The following is a 14975-nucleotide window of genomic DNA, read 5'->3' on the forward strand; positions in this document are numbered from 1 at the left end:
CACTCCTCTCCTTTTTTTTCCTCTGTAAATGAAGACCCGCCCATTGGTTGTCCTTGACGACTACTTTGTCAAGCGCAATTTGTTTTCGCAGCTAAAGCACAACACCCATGATATCCGCTTCCTGGGCGGCTACTTTGAGGTCTCCAGCGGCAGTCCGTTTCTGACAAAGTTTTTTTCTACCGAGCACATAATCGCGCAGCAGTGGATGCGCACTGCCGACACCCAAATAACGTACAGCTGGTGGCTCTATGCTGTCCATCTGGCCGCACTCCTACTGCTGGTGTTTGCGTACCTGGCCAGTCTGTCATCAGCGCCGCTGGTATATTCGCTGGGCACATTACCAAGCATCTGCCTATTGCTGGTGGTCTCATACCACGTGTGCTTTTTCCTGGCACTGAACTACAAGCCGACATGGTTCGAGCGCACAGTGATCTTCCATTCGCCGTTTGCGTGGGCAGCCGCCTGGGTATTGGTGCTGTGCAATGACAGCACTCTGGCGGTGCCGCCGACCAGCCTTTTGGCAATCCATGTGTTCATCTGGTATGTGCGCCGCACGGCCATCGGAATTGTGGTATTTGAGCGCAAGATCCGTGCCAGCTCCGTCCTGCACTGGAGCCACCGCGCGTACTCGCTGGTGGCGCCGATTTTAATTGCATGGGCCTGGAAATGGTATCCGTGCTTGTCGGTCTCGTGGGATCTGTCAGGGTACTCGCCGACGCGCGATTTGCTCGACCAGCGCGTTGTGCGCCAGTGGGCGGCCGAGCGCGAAATCCCCACGGTGCAGCTGCTGGCTGCCATGGCCATGGCTGGTGGCCTGCATGTTGCCTGGTATAGCTTCATTAGCTATGCCTACCATATGGTCGTCTGGAAGGAGTATTTGCGCGAGGGCCTTGCGGTCTGGGTCGTCAGCGACGGTGCCATGTGCACAAAACTGTTCTGACTGGCCCCTGTACTTCAGGCGCGTATTTTGTTTATAGCCTTTTTTTTTTCTTGCATTTCGCGATTGTACACTTATTACCACTCATAAATAGACTGCATATAGTGGCTACCAGGAGCATTTAGTGTTTACTCCACCTGACTGATGTAGTTGAAGCTTCACGTACTATTCTACAAGACGATAATGCCAACATAGGCTGTGGCGTAGGAAGCACCCAATCTTCCCAGAGCACTCTTGACCAAGCATGTTGGCACCGAGCAGACTCGTGAAAAGTGCAGGTAGCAGGGGTCTACTACCCACTATATATTCCAACATCCTCCCCTGTTTTCCAGCAACACTTGAATCCCTATCTTTTCTCTTTTGAAAAGCCCTATCTCACTAATGGACATCTACTCATATTTCAGCGTCAAGGACAAATCATTCGTTATTACTGGTGGCGGCGCCGGTTTAGGCCGCATGATGGCTGAAGGCCTAGTGGCGGCTGGTGCGCATGTTTACATAGCAAGTCGCAACGAGCAGGTACTCAAGGAGACATCGCAGTCCCTGACAGCCCAAGGTCCCGGCAAATGCGACTACATCGTCTGCGACATCACGGATCCTGAACAAGTGCAGGAACTGGCGCACAAGCTTACCGAGCTCGAGCCAAACGGACTACACGCCCTAATTAACAACTGTGGGCGGACATACGTGGCTAACTACAAGGATCATCCTGACGACGAGTTTCTCGATACCTTGCAACTGAATATGTTCACCCCTTTCCTAGTGTCCAAGACACTCCTGCCACTGCTGAAGCGCGCGGCGACTAAGGAGTGCCCAGCGCGTATAATCAACATAACTAGCGTTGCTGGTTACCGAATTTGTGTGTCCACCCACCCGGCGTACATATCGTCCAAGGCCGGTCTGATCCATCTGACCAAGGACATGGCGCAAAAGTTTGCACCGGACAACATCACGGTCAATTCGATCTCACCCGGCTCGTTTGACTCGCCAATGCTGCGGGATAGCTTGTCAGAGGACTTCTTTATGCAGATGCCAGATTTAGTTCCGCTGCGCAGGTTAGGAAACACCATAGACATTACTGGAACTGTTGTGTTCCTTGCCTCGGATGCCGGCTCGTATATCACAGGTACTGATACGATTCTTGATGGTGGACTGCTTGTAGCGTAATGATAGAACAGCACCCTTGGAATAAACACCTATCATAAACCTTTCTAGCTACAATAGACGAATATTTTGACTGGACTATCTTGTTATATACTGTCAGAAAACTGTGGAATGTTAGTCATAAAGATGGAGATGACTCTTTGTAGGATAAATTCTTTCAGACTATTTCCATCAGCAGCTTTGTTGGATAAGCAAAGGGAAAGACAGCTCAGAAGTTGTGTATTGAACAATCATCTATTCAAGTTACGTATACGCATAGTGCTACCCGAAAAGGTCGTACTAGTGGCAAGCGGGTCGCAGCAAAGCCACCAGGCGGGTCTATAAATAAGGCCAAGTAGCCCACTCGTCTCCAGTCCCTGGCTCACGACCCCGGGACGTTTTCCAGTCAATATATTCTCGTATACCACTATATTTTCGCATATTACATAGCCTCTCAAGTATAAATGGCATCAGTTAGCTAGGATGCATATTTTTTTTTACTGAAACTGCACTCGAGAACTCCTCACCGACGTACAATACAAGGGATCAGTGTGCATGCTTGTAGCGAAAAGATAACCTAATTGCCTTCATTGACACTCAGCAACTCATAGATTGTGCAACATGCAGCCATCAATCCCACCATTGGCTCTAGCGATATATCCATCAGTTATACTGACCTGGATAGGATGAGTTGCATAAGGGTTGTAGTTCAGGCCAGTGCTGGTTCTGTATTCTCTATGGCATTTCTGGTGTTGTATGTGGCTCTAACAAGAGGCAAGTGTAGTTAAGGAAGCTGAGGGAGAATGTAGACGAGATCGAAGAAATAAACTAGGAAATGTATTAGTAATTTTTCTAGCTTCATCTACAAAATAGTATCTGGAAGTGGGCCTGGTAGGCATGTATTAATAAGCATTTTTGCAGAGTAGGAAGAAGATGGGGTTCTAAAAAGATCCTTTACAAAAGATACCCTTTTTCGTCATGCCCTTCACCTCGTCAAGCTGTGAGGATAGCAGCTAGAGTCTGAACGTCTCTGAAGGTGGACATCGCTAAGGGGTGGAATCTATCAACTATGTTGCTGATAATGGCAATCTGTAACGGTGTGTATTTAAGCGTTGTGAGGATGGTGGAAACTATGAATAGATAATAACTTAATCGTAATTCCTTCAGCCTTGGGAATACTACCGGTGAATAGTATGCGTATGATTCTTCTGTGGATTCAAATACGACAGGGCTGTGATAAATTTTGAGCAATGTTAGGGTTTCGAAGATGACTTGTCCAGGCAAACTGTATCTGAAGATATGCCATGAATATGCAATGCCAGAATAATATATAGCTAGTTTTCCCAGTGAGGGTGTAAGTATTTTAGAGAGATATCCAGCACTCCTGCTAGCGATGTAAAAGTCTAACCTAGTGAGGTATGGAAGTACTTGTGACCAAACTCTGGAAATATAACATCAGATACTAGAAATACTCTGCTCGCGATGCGAGCTCGGTTACTAGTCAGCATGGGTTGACACGTCGATAAGAGCATCACGGCGAACCGGTCATTTGAACGTGTCGGATGGTTGTTGGTGCAATGTCGATCATGGACATCTCCAACCTTGGTGGCCTGCTCAGCGCAGGCGCTTCAGCGCTGGTTCGCTGCTGCTGGCAGCAGAATCGCCTGCTGCTGCACGCCTCTTGCGCGGGTTCTTTGTTTCAGGGGTGGTGCCAGAATCATTGGCAGCAATGGCCGCAGAACGACAGAACCGTTCAGGAATACTGCCTGAATCACAGAGTGACTGGGAAATGAGTCTGAAGTTTAGAACTGCTGCGAGATCGCGGTTCAAGAGCCAAGACGAATAGGCTCGCCTGTATTGTGCCATGGCCCGCTTACATGACTCGCTTGTACAGCGGAGAAGGCCATGGCACTTCACAGTTGGGTTCCTCGATCTCTGGTAGGGCCGCAGGTTGGGAACATGCCGGAATGTCTGCAGCGACTTTTCCCAGCAGAACGGGCACATCGACGATGTCCGGAATTCGTCGATCAGATAGACTTCAAAGCCATGGTGCTTGAACTTGTCGCGCCATCCCTTGCCACGAATCGGCGCATGGTGCCGGGCCATCAGCGCACTCTAATTGCCCATGATCAGCACTGGATCTGGACCGAACTTGCTCCGGAGTTTTGCGGCAAGCCTGTGGTCTGCACGGGCCTGGTTCATGAATGAATCAAGGCGCAGCTTGCGGTGAAGCGGGTACACCTTGGGACTGGTACTGACACCTGGATGGGCCTTCCAGCGCCTTTGGTGCTGCTTGTTTGACTTGGTGGGCTGCTGCTCTGGTAACCTTCGCGCTGTCATCGTGCTGGCATAAAACGGTGCTAGGACATACCGCACAGATGCACGGGCAGCAACGTAGGCACGGAATTTTGCTAGGCTAAGGGTCCGGCAGCAGTGCTTGGAAAGCTCTGCCTCTGCTCTGCGGACAGCATCTTCTGGGACTTGATTCTTTGTAGCCTGACGAACCCTGTCATAGTGGCGCAGCTTGAGCTCCTTGTTGCGCTGCTGCCATGTGTAGCGGTAGAGCATTTTTTCACCCTCTTTCCCATTGCTGCTATTTTCGTGCATCATATACAGTAAATCGCCCCGACCTGGATCGATGAATACACAGCGGCCTTTCAGATTCTGCAGCTCTGGCTGTGGTATTTGGTGGATATAGCAACAGTCAGCTGTAGCATCAGCATCTACTGCAGCACCAGTCTTAGGTACCTTGTCTTGTAACAAAATGCATATCGTTATACCATCTGTTGTTGCCATTCCGTGGAATTTTCTATCACCATGCGCCTTAAATGGCTTTGATGTTAGATCTGCGACCCGGCCCCACACATCCCACACAGATTGTGTGATCCCTTGGACTGGGTCGTGTGCACAGACTGGGGGTTCTGGTGCATATGCATTGTTAAGTGCTGCAACAGTGTACATGGATCGCATAAATATAATCTTGTTGCCGAAAGAAAGAGCGCACATACGCTTTGTTTGTCTTTGAAGTATTATGAGCAATGGAAACTCAAAACTGATGGAAGGAAAGTAGAAACCGCAAATTCTTTGCTGTATTTAATTCTCGGGGAGGGGGGACAGAGGGATCATACTTGGACCCTCATCTTAACCGTACTATTCGTTTCCTAAACTTGCTTCAAAATGGTCGACTATACCTTTCCAGTTATCATAAAACGGCTGTTTCCCTTTGCCTTTCGTTCTTTCTGAACTCACTTTTTCAATACTCTTTTTTTTAACTATCAAAATGGACATATACTCATTCTTTAGTGTCAAGGACAAAGCGTTCGTTGTTACTGGTGGTGGCACTGGCATTGGCCGCATGATGGCTGAAGGGCTAGTATCGGCTGGTGCGCGTGTCTATATTACCAGTCGCAACGAGCAGGTGCTCAAGGAGACATCGCAGTCCCTGACAGCTCAAGGTCCCGGCAAATGCGACTACATCGTCTGCGACATCACGGATCCTGAACAAGTGCAGCAACTGGCGCACAGGCTTACCGAGCTCGAGCCAAACGGGCTACACGCTCTAATAAACAACTCCGGAAAAATGCACAAGTCGAACTATGAGGATCACTCTGACGACGAGTTTCTCAGTACCTTGCAGCTGAATATGTTTACCCCTTTCCTAGTGTCCAAGACACTCCTGCCGCTGCTGAAGCGCGTGGCAACTAAGGAGTGCCCAGCGCGTATAATCAACATCGCTAGCATTGCTGGTACTCGAGTTCCTGCAATCACTTACCCAGCGTACATGTCGTCCAAGGCCGGTCTGATCCATCTGACCAAGGACATGGCGCAAAAGTTTGCGCAGTACAACATCACCGTCAACTCGATCTCACCAGGCATGTTTGAGTCGGAATTGCTTCGCAGTACCATGAGTGAGGACGCGTACACAAATCTTCCAGACATAATCCCTTTACGCAGGCTCGGGACTACTCGAGATATCGCCACCGCTGTGATATTTCTGACATCGGATGCTGGCTCATACATCACTGGTGCCGACGTTGTGGTTGATGGTGGAGCTCTCAACCGACCATGATATTGAATTTGGACCTGGTCCGCTGTAGCCCCTTAGTCCCATCATGTGTTTATTAGAAGGCTGAGCCTTCAGTCTATGTTCCTACCACCAACGCGTAGTGAGCCTCTAGCGACTCGCGCAAGCGAGTGAGCCGCCAGACTGCGCGAGCCGGACCGGTTCTAAACTCTATTAGCGTCATCTATCTGCCTCCGTCTGATCCCCTGCCTTCACTCCAATGCTTTAACGACCTCCCCTTTCCACATTTAAATTCAAAAAAGCCTAATTATACTTCAGCATGCTCAGACTCAGCCGGTGTGTTCAGCAGTCTGGCCAGATCGCGGCTTGCAGAGTTGCAGCGAGCAACCATAGGATGTTCAGCACCTGTCGGGCGCTTCTGGCGCAGCATGCAAAGTTTGCCGAATGGATCGACAACACAGGCAAGCTTGACTCGAAGGCACTCGAGACCAAGTGGAAAGCACGGTGGGCTGAACTGAAAGCCAGCCAGCCCGACCTCGGCAGCCAGGAGCTGAGCGCAGCGGAGATCGAAAAAATGTTCTATGTGCTGGTCATGTTCCCGTACCCGTCAGGAATGCTGCACATGGGGCATGTGCGTGTATACACGATCAGCGACACGCTGTCGCGGTTCCACCGGATGACCGGCAAGCACGTGCTGCACCCGATGGGCTGGGATGCGTTTGGGCTGCCGGCAGAGAACGCTGCGATCGAGCGCAATGTTGCTCCTGGCGACTGGACGAAGCGCAACATTGCGGCGATGAAAGAGCAACTGGAGACAATTCTGACCGACTTCAACTGGGACCGCGAGCTGGCGACATGCGATCCAGAGTACTACAAATGGACGCAGCATATATTCCTGCAGCTGTTCAACAACGACATGGTGTATCGGAAAGAGGCTGTTGTCAACTGGGACCCAGTCGACCAGACAGTGCTGGCGAACGAACAGGTCGACAAGAACGGGCGGTCGTGGAGATCGGGTGCTGTGGTTGAGCAGCGCAAGCTCAAGCAGTGGTTCGCCAAGATCACTGACTATGCCGAGGACCTGCTCAAGGACCTGGAGGGTCTGGACTGGCCCGAGCATGTAAAGAGCATGCAGTCGAACTGGATCGGCCGGTCTGAGGGCGCAGAGTTTTCGTTCAGCCTCATCCAAGAAGGTAGCTCAGAGCTGCCTGCTGACTCGATCAGCGTGTTTACCAGTCGTCCCGACACGCTGTTTGGTGTGTCCTACTTGGCCATTGCCGCTGATCATCCGCTTGTATCGGCAGAGTACCTGCCCAAAGACCGGGCGGATGAGGTGGTGAGGCGTGCTAAAGAGATCAGCAGCAGTCTGGCTGGTGGTGGTGACCGTGCCGCGCAGGGATCAAAGGCTGGTGTGTTTACTGGATTGTACGCCAAGCATCCACTTGACCCAGCGCGCAAGGTGCCAGTCTACATTGCGGACTACGTGCTGTCGACCTACGGTACCGGTGCAGTGATGGGTGTACCAGCCCATGACATTCGCGACTACGAGTTCTCCCAGGCGAACAGAATTGAAATCGGCAATGCCGTAGTGGAGCCCAGCAGTCCCTCTGACGGCAGTGCTGCTCCGAGTGGCGAGCTCCCAGTATTCACCAGTCTGGGGGTTTTGCGGCGTGTGCCAGAAAACGGGCCCTTTGGCGGTATGACCAGCGAGGACGCAATGAAGGCGGTTGTCGCTGCAGCCTCCAAGACCGGCGCTGGTAAGGCTGTAGTCAACTACCGGCTACGCGACTGGCTCCTGTCGCGACAGCGCTATTGGGGTGCACCGGTCCCGATCATCCACTGTGAGTCGTGCGGTGTAGTGCCGGTGCCCGAGAAGGACCTGCCCGTGGAGCTCCCGTCCAATGTGCAGCTGTCGGGCGCGGCGGTAGCCCGCTGGCAAGGGCAGCCGACTGGGTCAACTGCAAATGCCCCAAGTGCAATGGTGCGGCGAAGCGCGATACCGACACCCTGGACACGTTTGTCGATTCGTCATGGTACTTTTTGCGTTACGCTGATGCCCAAAATGCGGCAAAGCCGTTCAGCGCAGCAAAGGCGACTGCTGCTATGCCAGTTGATATCTACATTGGCGGTGTTGAGCACGCTATCCTGCATCTGCTGTACTCGCGGTTTATCAGCAAGTTCCTGTGGAAGACCGGCGCGTACGGGTCCAAAGCAGATCTGAGCGCTCTGGACGATGCCGCAAAGTTGGCAGCGCTGGCCAGGGAGACGAGCAGTGGGGCTCGTAACGGCGAGCCATTCAAGCGGCTGCTGACGCAGGGAATGGTGCATGGCCTCACATACAAGGACCCACATACTGGCCGGTTCCTGAAGCCCGATGAAGTTGAAGTACCCAGCAAGGCTGGCAATGGTGCGAAGATCATCGCGACTGGCGAGGCACCAGCTGTATCCTACGAGAAAATGTCCAAGTCAAAGTACAATGGCGTGGACCCAACCGAGACAGTGGCGAAATACGGAGCCGACGCAACTCGCCTACATATGCTGTATCTGGCGCCGCCACAGGACGTGCTGGAGTGGGACACGCAGAGCATCGTCGGCATGCAGCGGTGGATCAACCGCCTTGGCCGTCTGGTAGACAGTGCTGCAGAGAATGCACCCAAGCAGAGCTGGCCGCAGTGCGTAGGTGAGCGCGCCAGATGGAGCAAGGAAGCGCAGGAGACATACAGGCAGACGAATGTGGCCGTACAGCGCGCCAGCGAGTCCCTAAGCGGCTCGTTTGCGTTCAACACGGCGATTGCAGCGCTGATCGAGCTGTCAAACTACCTGGCGACGGTGAAGGACACATCGCACGCGACATTTGCGTATGGCATTGCGAGCCTGGTCAAGATGGTCAGCCCATTCGCGCCCAGCGTCGGCGAGGAGCTGTGGGAGGTGCTCGGCAAGGCTGGGTTCCTGGCAGCTGCCGATCTGGCGACCAGCGCTGGCGGTGGCGTGTTTGCGCAGAGCTGGCCTGATGTCGACCAGTCCGCACTCAGGAAGCTTAGTGTAACCATCGTGGTGCAGATCAACGGCAAGGTGCGGTTCAGGCTCGAGGACACCGAGCCCGACCAGGACAAGGAGAGCATCATTGCGACCATCATGGAGCAGCCGCAGGCCAAGAAGTGGCTACGCTCTGACGACGGCACACCGAAGCAGGTTGTCAAGACCATCCACGTGCCCAACAAGCTCATAAACATCATCGTTGCAAAATAAGTTACAAGAAATGTGGTATTATTTGACAAGTCAAGGTAGAGGAACGGGCTAGGTAGTTGGCCGCTCGAGGGGATATGGAGTGAGCAAGAAGCTTAGTCGTACTTGGCGCACGCCTCCTTGATGGCGTTGACGGCAACCTCGAGCTTCTTGGCCTCGGCAGCGTTGACAGGGACGTCAAAGGCCTGCTCGACACCGCTGGCGCCGATAGCAGCGGGCCACGACATGTAGCAGCCGTACTTCTCGACAAAGTTGACAACCGGGAACACCTGGCTGGTGTTGTTCAGCAGAGCCTCGGCGAGAGTGGCAGCGCAGATACCGATGCCAAAGTAGGTCGAGCCCTTGGCGTCGATGATATCGTAGGCCTTGCGCATGATCTTCTCGTTGATGCTATCGAGGTCGACGCCCTGCATCTTGGGGTGGTCCAGCAGGGGCCGGCCACCAATGCGGGCAGCAGACCAGCCGGTGAACTGGTTGTCGCCGTGCTCGCCAAGCATGTAAGCGTGGACGGAGGAGGGCGAGACGCCGGTGATCTCGGACAGGGCGTTGCGCAGACGGCCCGAGTCCAGGAAGGTTCCGGAGCCGATGACCTGGTTGACTGGCAGACCCGAGGCCTTCTGGGCAATATGCGTCAGCACGTCGACCGGGTTCGACACCATCAGGACCTTGGCTGAGGGCTTGATTGGCTGCATGCTGTCCATGATCGACTTGATGATCTTGTAGTTGCGCTCGATCAGGTTCGAGCGGGGCTCGCCGGGCTGCTGGCGGGCGCCGGCGGTGACAATGATGACGTCGGACTGGCCGGCTTCCTGGAAGGAGGCCTTGCGGCAGGTGCCGGGCTTGAGGAACGAGGCGTCGCTGATGTCGAGAGCCTGGCCCTGGGCGGCCTTGTCGACAACGTCAACAATGAGGACCTCGGCGGGCACGCCCTTGGCGATCAGGGCGAATGCAGCGGCAGCGCCGACGTTGCCACCACCACCGATGACGGCAATGCGGTTGGGAGGAACAGCGGAAGAGGCCATTGTAGAGAAAAGTGTGCTTGTGAAGTTGGTAGATGAGAAAAGAGTGAGGTAATCCTTGCTTGGAAAAAGGAGAGGGCGGAACGGGCCCTGGGTGGTGCCTTATATATGGCCAGTGTCCCTTGCCAGCGGGCAATGCCTAGGGCATGTCTGGACTACACTCCCGTGTCTTGCATGTAGCACGCAGAAAACCGCTTGCATCAGGTGCTGCCCCCTTATCCCGCCCTTATCCCGGGGTGCTGCAGCCATCACCGCCAGTGCTGCCAGCACATTTCAGCGTCCCCAATCTTGTCGAAATGGCCGCCGGGCAATTCGCCAGGGGTGATGTGGTGTGGTTAGACGTCACCAACAATAGGCGACGGATCTCGCAGAATCGATGTAGTCCCCCACGGCCGATTGGGCGCGTTACACAGCATGGAGCCCAAACATCCAAGCTATCTGCAAAGGTCGCCCACTGCCGGCCTGGAGTCTGGCGTCAGCTGCTTATTGCCGTGTACCTAGGGCTTGGGCAGGTCAGCTGAAGGCAGTCCGCGTTCTGCCGGGTTTTGGGGAGGGCAGCAGTCAGGGCCACCACTCTCCTATGTTCAAAGACTATCACCCGTCATCCTCCAGCGACGTGGAATGGTCGGGACATGGAGGGCTTACCGAGATGTTGCGGGATGGGGATGGGGATGGGGATGGGGCGGTTCTGTGGAGAACCGTCGGGCTGCCCAGCGGCTGCCGCCCCTAAAAGCGCAAGCGGGAAATCACGCGCAGCCTGGCCAGCACGGGTTGCAGCTGTCTCCACATTTGCCAGAATCCCCCGCCCAGGTTGTCACTTTGGCCACTGGGCCCAGCAGACGCAAGGAATCTCTTTTCCTCCCTCTCGGCCAGACATTCAACACTGCTTTTTTCTTTCCTCGAATTCGACACGATGGGCAATGCAAATTCCGTCCAGCTGGAGGACCTCGTTGGGTCGACAAACTGTAAGACGAAGAAGCAGACGGACAGTGTCTCAGAGGCGCATAGCGTCACTGGGAGGTTCGGCAAAGGAGCCGTGTTTGTAATGCTAACGGATTTCGGGACCGAAAAAAAACATACTTGAGCACATGTAGTCACAGCAGAGGAAATTCAGCGGCTGCACAAGCGGTTCTCCAAGCTGGACCGCGACAACTCTGGCACAATTGACAAGGACGAGTTCTTCTCGATCCCGCAGCTGGCTAACAACCCGCTGTCGTCGCGGCTGATTGACATTTTCGACACAGACGGCGGCGGTGACGTTGACTTTAAGGAGTTCATTACTGGCCTGAGCACGTTCAGCAGTAAGGGGCGCGAGGAGGAGAAGCTGCGGTTCATGTTCAAAATCTACGACATGGACCGTGACGGGTATATCTCGAATGGCGAGCTGTTTCTGGTGCTCAAGATGATGGTGGGCAACAACCTGACGCCGCAGCAGCTGCAGCAGATCGTCGACAAGACGATCATGGAGGCCGACAAGAACGGCGACGGCAAGATTGACTTTGACGAGTTCCGGCGGTTTGTTGCCCGGACCGACGTCGCCAACCAGCTGACGATCGACGAGCAAAAGTTCTAGCCATTCATTATTAGGTGTGCTTTAATAAAGAGAGTAGCCAACGTCCATTAGTGCCAGGTGTTGGTGCCGACCATGGCCTCCTGCAGGTACTTGTACGGCTTGCGGCTGGTGCGCCGGCCGAGGCGCGTCCAGAGGCTCATGCCGCTGACATTGCGGTCGTAGGCAGCCTGGGAGACATGGCCGAGCTCCTCGAGCGAGGTGCGCGACGAGACCTTCTGCTTGTCGTCGCTGGCATAGTCCGACGATGCGTCGGCGTGGCGCGCAGGCTTGCGCCTGTGGAAGCAGCGCGTGTAGCCAAGCCGGATCAGACGGAAGATCTTGGCCAGCGGGATGGCGAGGCGCGGGAACACGAAGCGCTCGCCCAGGTAGCACGCGAGGAAGTTGCCAGCAACCATGCCGAAGATGGTGAAGCGCCAGCCGACAGACGTGTGCATGATGCCAAAGATCGAGTAGATCTTGCCCACAGGGACAAGCAGGATCCACAGGTCCAGGATGGTCAGCAGGGCGATGACGCCCACATACCAGTAGTTGCGGAAGGCCGACTCGCGGTACGGCGGGCCGATGGTGAAGACGGCACCGGCAAACACGTACTGGAACATGGTCAGCAGGAACATGGTGGTATTCAGGTCGCCCTCGTTCTCGACCGAGTCCGGGTCTTCGGGATCCACAGGCAGCTGCTTCTGGTACCAGCTGCGCGACTCGACCATGAAGTACATGGAGATCTGGAAGCCAATAATCAGCAGGGTGTTTCCAATAAGCGATGTTAGCACCTTCTTGCTGGTCAGACTGGCCGAGGGGCGCTTGGGTACGAGCTTCTTGTACGGCCTGGCGCGGTCCATGCAGATGGCGATGGACATGATGGTGAACAGATCGGCCCACAGGTACTGGAAGTCAGTCAGGTTGACATTGTAGATGTACAGCAAGCAGACAGTGGTGAACTGCACCATGCTGTACAGAGCCATGAACTTGAAGCACGAGAACGACGTCGCAATGGAGCACCGGCCCTCCCTGATCAGCTGCACTACGCACTGGATGTCGGTCGAGTTGGATGTGAACGGTGCAGCTACGCTGGCCTCGGCTTCGCTCAACGAAATACCCATGTCGGCCGACTTGAGCGCGCTGCAGTCGTTGGCCCCGTCGCCACAGAAGCCGGTAATGTAACCGAGCTCCTGCAGGCACTGGATCATCTCTGCCTTCTGCTCCGGCGACATGCGTGCGTAGACAGTGCCGCGCATCAGCATGTGCTTGAAGGTCTCGGTGCGCATGGCGTGCTCGGAAAGATATCCAAACACGTCGCCAGTGACGGCAACGCCGTAGTGTCCAGTCTTGCCCAGCTCCTGGGCCATGGCGACCGCACGCGTGTCTTCGGGATCAGTGGCATACGGAACTAGGGTGATCGGGTCCAGGGCGACCTTTACGCCCGAGCTCTCGCGCCACGATACGCTGGCCAGCGACGAGTGCGGGTTGGCGATCTCGCTCTCAATGCGGTCCTTCTCGTAGTCCGCCGAATGCGGCTCGCTGTGCAGGTACGAGACGAACACTGTGGTGGTCTTGTTCACCAGCTCGCATTCCTTGGCAACGCTGACAGCGGTGAGCGGGTTGTCGCCAGTGCACATGACCATGCGGATCCTGGCATCGCGCAGGTCCTTCAGCACACTAGCCGTGGTCGGCTTGAGCCGGTTCTCGAATACCATGAAGCCTATGAACGTCAGATCACACTCGACCTCGTTGCGCTCCAGCGCTGCTGTCTTGCGATACGACATGTGCAGGGGCTTGCCGGCCAGCGCAATGACACGATAGCCGCTCTGCGTGTACTGGTCAAGAGCCGAGTCAAAGTCGCTGGGGATGGTGGCGGCGCGACAAATGGTGCGGATGACCTCGGGAGCACCCTTGGTGTATGTCTCGGCGTACTTGTTGTGCAGGCGCTTGGTGATGACACTGGCGCGGCGCAGCGCTGGCGAGAATTCGAAGCACCGGAGGATGCCGAGCTCCTCTAGGCCAGCCGGGACAGCGGAGCCAGTGGGCGGGCGAATGACCGTAGGAAGGGGCGTCGCGCTGCTGGCCTGGTCGCTGTCAGGCTCGCTGCCCTCGTTCTCCTCCATCTGCCAGCCAGTGAACTCGAACATCTTGGCCTCAAGCGGATCGCCAATCGGCACATTGTCAACCAGGCGCAGCGAGTGGCAGGTGGCAAGCGCATTGAACACAGTGATGCCGGAAACGCCAATGGCGTCCTGTAGTTCGCCGTCCTTGGTGGTGACCGACTCGGTAACTTGCTGCACATCAGAGTGCATTGAGACGAATGAGCCGCTCGTCTGACTAACCACACGCACACCGAGCAGATCCAGTCCCTCCTCAGTCAACGTGCCAGTCTTGTCGAAGCACATAACGGCGACCTTGCTGGCCACGTTGATACGCGACGGACTGATGCAGAAGATGCCAACCTTGCGCAGTCTGCGGGCAGCAAACGCCATACCAATGGACATGGACGCCGGCAGGGCGGGCGGCACAACCACGGTGATCAGATCGAGTGCCTTCTTGGCGATCGCGCCAGCCGACACGCCGATGCGGTGGAGATTGATGGTGTTTGCGATGAAACCACACACGGCAATGACGGCGAGCACGCCGATAAAGCGGAAGGCATCGCGGTAGAAACGGAACTTGGTTGGACGCGGGAACAGGATGGAGCGCACCAAACTGCCCTTGGTTGTGTTGAAGCCTGTGCGCAGGACCATGGCTGTGGCGCGCACGTTTGGACCATTGCTCATGTCGGCCGAGACCGTCGACGACATCTGGTCCGAGAGGTTCTCATCGATTGCCAGTCTGCCAGCACCATCGGTGGGTGGCGAGGCAGAGCGGTCGCGCGGGAAGCGGCTGACCGCCTTGCGGACACGCACAATCTTTGTCCCAGCAAACACGACGTGGCGGGCAATCTCGGGCTTGAATGTGTGCGAGCTCAGATCGATCAGCTCCATGACGCTGCTGCTGGGCTCGAGCGGCGACTTTGACTCTGGCACACTCTCGCCAGTCAGCATA

At 55.1% G+C, this 14975-nt stretch overlaps 1 protein-coding gene across 1 annotated transcript; it reads left to right on the top strand.

Annotated features, from left to right (window-relative positions):
- Positions 1-1310: 1310 nt before the first annotated feature.
- On the top strand, positions 1311-2179 carry DL89DRAFT_271487 (dehydrogenase with different specificitie). The gene has a single exon (XM_040888928.1). It carries the CDS (start codon positions 1319-1321, stop codon positions 2102-2104), a length of 786 nt encoding a protein of 261 aa, XP_040739448.1. The 5' UTR covers positions 1311-1318; the 3' UTR covers positions 2105-2179.
- The last annotated feature ends 12796 nt before the right edge of the window (positions 2180-14975 follow it).

Source organism: Linderina pennispora (genome assembly GCF_002104995.1).
Source record: "Linderina pennispora strain ATCC 12442 chromosome Unknown DL89scaffold_48, whole genome shotgun sequence".
NCBI classification, from domain to species: Eukaryota; Fungi; Kickxellomycota; class Kickxellomycetes; order Kickxellales; family Kickxellaceae; genus Linderina; species Linderina pennispora.